The following is an 8,540-nucleotide window of genomic DNA, read 5'->3' on the forward strand; positions in this document are numbered from 1 at the left end:
ATATATATATATATATATTTGTAATTGAGTGATTTAAGTGAAACTAATTCTCGTGGACAATAAAGATTACATGACCACTTAAAAAAAGTCATACATATTTCTTTTTTAATCTTAATCAATCATTTTTAAATAAGATCCAGTCATCCCATCACCAAAATGCTTATTTTTTGAAAATCCTTTTTACAAGCTTTTACTTCTTGCCCTAAATCTATTAATGCTCAAGTATATTAAAACTGAAACAATTTCAGTTTCAATGGCTTCTTTCCCAAAAAAAAGTGAACCGGAACGATTATTAATAACATAAAAAAAAAAGCATTCCCAAAGGAATTTGTTTTTTTTCTATCAGAGTCAACAATCATTAATATATAAATAATAGATGATACATTAACAATGTAAAAAAGTTGAACAATCGGTATATATTATTTTCTGTTTCTCTTACCATAACAAAGATTAACATATCCTAATCTAGCATATCATATATCATAGGAGTCAATCAAATATGCAGAGGAAGATGCAATTTGATTCACATCAACATTCAATACAAACAGTCCTTAATTGAATATCATTCTTTGTCATTAATAGAACAACCTAAATATGTAATACGAATAAAACGAAAAGTGGAGATGCATCACAATTTTTATCTGATAAATTGATTTAAGATATTAATTTAAATATTTTATTTTTGATGTGATTCATCATTCATGTTTGAAGAATTATACAGCTACTACTTATTTTTGAATTGTGTGAAACTTTGACAAAAACTAAAAACACAAATATACAACTAATATAACCAATATAATATGATGATTTTATTGAAAAGATTAATAATTTAACTTTTTAAAAGAGTGAAACTTTAATGAATATACATTATGTTTTTACATATTTTATTGTTAATTAGTAAATATATTGTTTTAAAATACGATTGTGTATTTTTCTTTTTATTTTATTGTTACTAGGTGATTTTATATTATAGATTTTAATTGAATCTAGTTACAACTTTAAATTATTAATAATTTGAAGTTTAAAAAAATGTTAATTATTGTTATTTTGGATTAATATATTATTAACAGAATTATATATTTATATTTTATTGTTAGTGGACAACCTTTTAAGCTTAAATCTTAACTTAATTTAATTGCATCCTTCATGTTGGGCATGGAGGCTAAAAAGGTGTGCATTGAGCTAAAGTTTCTGCACATAATTGGTTCCAATGTATCCTCTATCTGAAAGAGAAGTGCATCAATGAACAACACTTTTAGTGGTTTCTGTTCCTCATAGCAAAGTAAAGTGGTAGTGTTTTATTTTTTTTAACTTTTCTACATGCATACAAAACTACAGATTATATTTCAATATTTTTTAGAGATATTTTGGGTATGAAAAACTTTAGATTAATCATATGGAGAAAGCACATTGAGATAAAGCTTAAAAGCTGAGACAAGTTGAAGCAGGTCCACCAATTAAGATCCAAAAAGTGTTTCAAGTAGAAATTAAAAATAAGCTAAAGTTGGTATTGACATGGAGCACTAGTACTTATATATTGTCATGCAATATTTAAATCAAATAATCCTTTTTCTTTTAAGCTTCTATATAAGCACCAACTTCTTATGTGTTCTACTATTATCACCATCCATTATCAAGTATATTCTATTCATATACCTAATTTCTATATCTCTCTTGATTTTATTCAGCATGATTCACAAGCACACCCTTAAGTTGCTTATAGTTCTTATTATGATTTTTTCACTTGTTCTCTCATATGCTGCTGTTCCAACAACTAGTATGGCTGCAAAAATTTCAATGATTATTTATGGAATTATCCCATTTTTTCTTTGTTTTAATCTTTTTTCTTACTTGAATTCAATGATAAATCAAAATTTCATTTTCTGCAGGTAGCCTTTTATCAAACAGAAACCAAGCTACACAAGTAGAAGAGGTCATATAATCAACCCTAGTTCTTCAATATCGAAAATTGAGTTCTTCTATCTTGAACAACCTCCATATTTTAATTTTAATTTTAATTCTTTCTTCACCCCTTTTATATATGCAACTAAAATGTCTAGCTCACAGTGAATACCAACAAAGTATTGATCTAGTGGTATAAGGTCTCATTAGATTCTCAGAATGACTAAAATGTTAATGGTTTGATTCCTAGGAGGGCTACAATACCCCGAAAAAGATTAGTTCCTTAACAAAAAATAGTAAAAGAATACCCTTGGTAATACCAAAAAATAATAACATGGTATGTACCGATTATTGTATAATCTTACTACAATTTGTTAGTTTTTATTCTATTATTACAAAATTTCCTTTATAATAATCCCAATATTTTGTATGTGGAATTATGTATATGGTAGGTAAGCTAAACGAGTGAACCATATAATTATGTACTAAATAATTTTTTTCTATAAATAATTTCAGGGTTCTTCAAAATTCGGAAATGGAGGAGAAATGTTTGATATAAAAGAAGAATTGGTGGTAAAAGATAGGATGGATTTGGAAAGTGGAGATTACCCAGGAACAGGAGCAAACAACCGCCATGACCCAAAGTCACCGGGAAGAGATTGAGTTGAGTGATGCATAAATTTGATAAGATTAAGATTTTAAGACATTAGAGAATGCTATAATAATTCTCAGTAAGGGATATGATGCCTATTCTTGCTCTTTAAATATGTTTTCATCTAATGTTTTGTAATGGGTTTTTATGTTTTTTAGTTTATTGTACAGTAATTAAGTAATTAAGGTGTTTCTGTTTGCCATTAAAATAAGAGTGTAAAATCTATACAATGACAGTGTAAAGATTTGTTCACAGACACTACATCATCCGTCATTCATTTGGACTACTTTTTCTGAAAAGTCAACGACGATTAAATATCAATGATGAATGATGATGCAATGATAGTGTATAAAACTCATAAACTGTCGGTGTATACATTTTTTTTCTCTTGAAATAAATTGTTGATATTGAGTTTATATGTGAAGAATATATTACATATAAAATATTTATTAAGAAATAATAATAAATTAAGACACTTTGGCTTTTCTTCTTCTCTGGTTTTTCTCTTTCTAATTTACTTGTTGGTTGAAAACTAGATTTATGATAAACTCTCAATAGAAAGGTGTTCCACATATAGGACCTTGAGTAAAGAAAACAAACTTCTTCATGAAGCAAACATATTTTACTCATTAGTTCTATTGCCACAAGCTATATGAAAGTTGGAAACAACTTCCATAAAAATAGAAAAAACTTATGTATTAAGTAAATAATGATTGTATGACATATTTTTCAGGTGAAGCCATGTTCAATATTTGCAATCTAAATTTTGAAAAATCTAGAAAGCAATTAATTATCCCTTAAACTTGGTTTCATTATAGTCTTGAGCATATTTTTCAACCTCGTAAATAAATCTGCTTTGAATGTATTGTGCAGCGACTTATATTTTCTAAATAACATCAATATAAGTTATGAGTTTGAACAACAACTTATATTTTTTAAACATAAATCTTTATTCTATAATATATAGTGGTGACATTTCAACACTCAATGTAGACATTTGTTCCCAACACAATGATTCTATAAAGATGTCTATTACTTGATCTTCTAAAGTGTAATACTCCATTGCAATATTCCACCACAACTTCATTATCTTTCAAGTCATGAATATATATGTTGATTCATGAAACACTAAATTCTTTGTCAAAGCAATCATTCATTTATTATCGCAAAATATCTTTGTGACTCCATCTTAAGGTTTCAACTCACTAGATATTCTCTATAACCAAAATACTTGAGAAAAATATTAATTTGTTGATAATATGTACTCCACTTCTATTGTTGATAGAATAACTATTTATTGTTTCTTGAAGGACCAAGAAAATACACATATACCAAGATGTAAAACATAACTATAATTATCTTTTTAGTTTCAGTTTCACCTTCTTAATCATTGTGTGAGTATCCAATCAACTATAGCTTGTTGGATATTAAATAAAAGATGTCATTGTCAATTGTTCATTTGACATACCTCAAAATTTGCTTTCCAGCTTGCTAATGAGATGTCTTGGTGAATCCATTGATTACAAGTCTAACTCCATAAACCATATCAAGTCTTATCATTAATAAGTACCATATACTTTCCACTAACAGCGGAAACAAGTTAGGTTAGATTTTACCTTAAACATGTTGAACCTATATAATATAAAGAAGTTTCAAAGCATAATTTTGACTTAATTAAAAGTCTGATCTGACATGTGTTAGCTTGTTTAAAAACCTATTATAATATATAATCTTGAAATAGACCGTTATGTCTATACTTAAATATACTAATAGACCTACTTTTAACTAGTCCATTCTAAGCTTAACAATTAAATTATATTTTTATATACATTTTATATTAAAATTACATATATAATATCACTACTTATATAAAATTGTATAATATGAATATTATAAAATAATATAACTAAATAGGGCAGTTTGTTATGTTTAATAGACTATTTGGATGACATAAAGTGTGACCTATTAAATTAAATGGACTTTTCAAAATACCTAAGCCCAACCTATTCACGACAAAGCTTGATTCTAACCTAGCTTATTATAAGTAAAATAATAGACCTCTGATACATAACCTAACTTATTTTCACCCTTACTTTCCACTAATCTTGTAAAGGTAGCTAAGTTGACAAGATTAGTAGCATTTTCTTTTCAAGTTTCAATCTTTCTTCTTTTGGAGTAAACATTGAGTTGTTGAATACTTATTATGTGAAATAAATATTTCTTTATTTTTTTTATTGAAAATATTTAATTGTGAAGCATCATGTTAATTGGATATGAGGTGATAAGTTGAAGAGTTTATAAGTGGTAAAGGCTTCTGGAACGATTGCCTTATGGTTTTGGTTTAAGAGGTGATGTCTCACTTGTGACTTTTTACTTTTCTTATGTTCCGTGATAATGGGATTCTCTGGTTGTTGGAGGCTCCCCAGTTACAACTCGGTCCAACAAGTAGTATTAAAGTCGATGGTTGACTGGGACATGACGGACTTAGGCAGGAGTTGACTGATAAGTTTGTAATACCATGCTTGATGGGGAGATGGTAATGTATATTCAAGTGTGAAGTATCATATTGGATATGAGATGAAAGTTGAAGAGTTTGTAAGTGGTAAAGAATTATGGAATCAATGTCTTAAGGTTTTAGTTCAAGATATAGTGCTTTATTTATGACTATTCACTCTTTTCCTGCTTAGTAAGAATGAGACTCTCGGGTAGTTGGAGGATCTCAATCGATGTCGAGTCTAACATGCATACTTCCCTTCAATTTGTAATTGTTGCCTATGAAGATTGGACCATCCAAGTACAAACAACAATAATGATATTTACAACATGTGCACATGGACTATCAAAAGCTCTAAGTGTTTGCTTTGATCTATATAGAGCTATCTTCAGTCGGGTGATTTTATATTCGTTCCTCTCATTGGTCTAGAACGTTATTCAACAAAGCAAACTTGAAATCCATTTAAAAAAGTTTCATTGATTTTGAGCAGTAAGAGAAATTATCATTCTTACGTGTCCATTCTCCTAGCTATTTGACAAAGAACTTAGATGCATTATGTTATAGTGATTCAAGTGCTCAACAATCACTTTTCCCTCTATTTAGTTTAGGTTAATTAAACATTGTTTATACCATAGTTTGTAGATTTTGGATAGAGTCTAGTCATTGGTCTTTATGGCCACATCACATACCATACTAATAAGTAATAATTAAATAGTATAAAAAGAACACAATTTTTCAAACTCTAACTAAATTATTAAAAACCCAAAAAAAAATAGAGCCATGTTTTAAGTTCGAAACAGTATATAGCAAACTGGATAAGGACGTTGTTTGTTATAATCACGATTTTACTAGAAATTTGCCACGGTTAGAAAAAATTAAATATATTAAGGAAGGAAGGGCCCAAAGCCTTCATTGCCCAATGCCCATACCCAGATCCCTGCTCTAAATGAATCGGGCATCTATCCATAATTATTGTTGGTGCAGCAGAAGCGATTATTATATAACATTTGATAAAGAGGTTCAACTAATTATACCAACGTCTTCAAGAGCGTTGAGCAGCTATCAAAATATTATTAGAGAATAAAGATTCTAAGCTCTAATACACTCATGGGCCCAAGTGCCTATGAAGTGTTTCTATTTAGTACTTATATTTGGTGCACATTATAATAAGAAACTTGAGTCAAATATATAACATTGATCACTCTACTCCTTTCAAATACTAGGCAATGTGAGACTAATATAACAACATATTTCAAGCATCCCAATAATCTTCACCTTGATTGAATTATAGACGAATATATCGCTCTTTAGGAAATCTGCACAAGATTCATATCGACCTTAACGAATATTATGTTTCACCTTGCTTCATGTCTAATTCTCTTTAGCAACTCCTTCATATAAGAGTCTGCTCTCCTTCAGCATAAGCTTTTCCGAGTGTCCTTGACAATGTTATCTATAGCCTAGATCTCTAAACTTGCAATGCAGCTTCTCATACCACCATCTAATGGAATATGACAGTTAGTCATCTATTGCTAGGAAGTCTTTCGATATTATGGAACCACTACACTAAAGTTGATCAATAATTGTCCTCTTCAATACTTAGTCATAGTGAACCTTAGAGCTTCCTTGGAAAGCCTCAAAGTCTACTCCGACAATTATAGTTCAAAATAACTTTCATACTCATAAGGAGTATACTCATAGCACACACTTTATGTTAATGCCAACCAATATTCATGTCACACGTTTGCATATAGCCAATGCCTATATCACACCTTGCATCTCTACCACTGCATGTGTTACATATTGCATACAAGTAATGTTCGTGTCATACCCTATATCAAAGTCAGTCAGCGCACTATGCTTTTCCAGATCTGCTAACAATTAATACCATTCACTATGACGTCACATACACACTATCTCCATCTTAGTCTAAATCCAATACGTGGACTTATGGGGTTCTGGATCCAACACAATTGTGGTCCCGAGTATATTCATGTCATATTTTCTTCTCCTTCAACTCATCTACTTTATCCCTGCATAATACCTTTAATAGACCTTGTCCTTCCATCATGCATTCACTCTCTTTAGCCTCTAACACCTAGGTTAAGAGTCATCTACTAATCGGCTCTAATACCAATTAATGATGTAGTAGAAGCAATCGTTATGCAACGTTGACCACAAGCAATCAAATAAAGTGCATAAAATAAATAGAAGAGAAGAGAATTTGATAACGGGGTTCGACCAATTATGCTCATGTCTCTAAGAGTGTTGAACAACTAACTAAATATTATTATAGAATAAAGATTACAAGCTCTATAACACCCGTGAGCCAAGTGTTCATATGATGTTTCTATTTGATGATTATATTATGTGCACATTATAATAAGGGATTGAAATCTATATAACATTGATTACTTTATTTCATTCCAATATTAGACAATGTAAGACTAATATAATAACATATTTCAAGTATCACGAGTAATTATAAATTAAAAATATTCTTTTATTGAATATACAATTAATCAACCCATATCTATATTTAAATCATAAAAAAATAATTATAACACACTTATAAATCACAAAAAAATAATTATAACACACATAACAATTTTAGTTCATTTAAAAAATAAATCTTATCATCTAAATTGTCACTCACTATGGTATATAAGAAAGTGTCAAATATTTTTCATTTACAGTCACCAGAATTTATTTCAAGTTTAAATACTTTAAAATACATTGAGAATAAAATTTAATGTAATGAATGACGTTTTAAGGATAACAACATTTAATAAAGTAAAATTAATTAGAAAGTACTTATACACATATAAATTCGAATTTGCTTATATTTGAGTCTGAATGAAATACTATATTAATATTGCTCCATACCCTCAAACTAAATACATTCTAAAGGGAAAAAACAAAAATAAGATGACAATTACAATAATGAGCTTTAGTGAATAAAACAACATAATGATCTAGAGTGTCAATAGGTATAACTGAATAGTTTCATGCAGTGTAGGACCCAGAAACTTTAGATAGTGTGGCCATAGATAACATGCAAGAATAAATGTTTAGATAATGGAGACAAATATAATATAAAAGTATAAATTATAGGAGTCAAATTAACACATAATATTATCATTTAACAAGAATAAAATTCTTAGTAGGAGTCGGTGCCCAACACTTTGTTGCTCTTGGGTCCATTTGTGATCGGCGATCCATGAAAAATGTGATGATCCATGAAAAATGTGATAACTCATGAAAAATTATATGTTCTCCTAAACTATATCTTAAATTTTGTCATACATAAATAATAATGAAACAAATATAAAAAATAATGAATTTTTAAAACTCAAATTCTAGTAGGAGCCAATGCCCAACACTTTGTTGCTCTTAGGTCCATACCAGATCCAATAAAAAACGTGATAAGATATGAAGTGGAAATGTAGTGCCGATGTTCAACCAATTATAGAGGTGCTGCCAAACAGAATA

At 29.1% G+C, this 8,540-nt stretch overlaps 1 protein-coding gene across 1 annotated transcript; it reads left to right on the top strand.

Annotated features, from left to right (window-relative positions):
* Positions 1,620–2,694, top strand: LOC109335653. Its single transcript, XM_019571812.1, has 3 exons — positions 1,620–1,777; positions 1,890–1,933; positions 2,419–2,694. The coding sequence occupies exons 1-3, from the start codon at positions 1,690–1,692 to the stop codon at positions 2,563–2,565; spliced, it is 279 nt and encodes a 92-aa protein (XP_019427357.1). The 5' UTR covers positions 1,620–1,689; the 3' UTR covers positions 2,566–2,694.

Source organism: Lupinus angustifolius, chromosome LG20, assembly GCF_001865875.1.
Source record: "Lupinus angustifolius cultivar Tanjil chromosome LG20, LupAngTanjil_v1.0, whole genome shotgun sequence".
Taxonomy (NCBI): domain Eukaryota; kingdom Viridiplantae; phylum Streptophyta; class Magnoliopsida; order Fabales; family Fabaceae; genus Lupinus; species Lupinus angustifolius.

Coding starts and splice junctions, on each gene's coding strand:
- LOC109335653 (XM_019571812.1), top strand. CDS start 1,690: ATGATTCACAAGCACACCCTTAAGTTGCTTATAGTTCTTATTATGATT. Junction 1,778..1,889: donor TGCTGCTGTTCCAACAACTA/GTATGGCTGCAA, acceptor CATTTTCTGCAG/GTAGCCTTTTATCAAACAGA. Junction 1,934..2,418: donor AAGCTACACAAGTAGAAGAG/GTCATATAATCA, acceptor AAATAATTTCAG/GGTTCTTCAAAATTCGGAAA.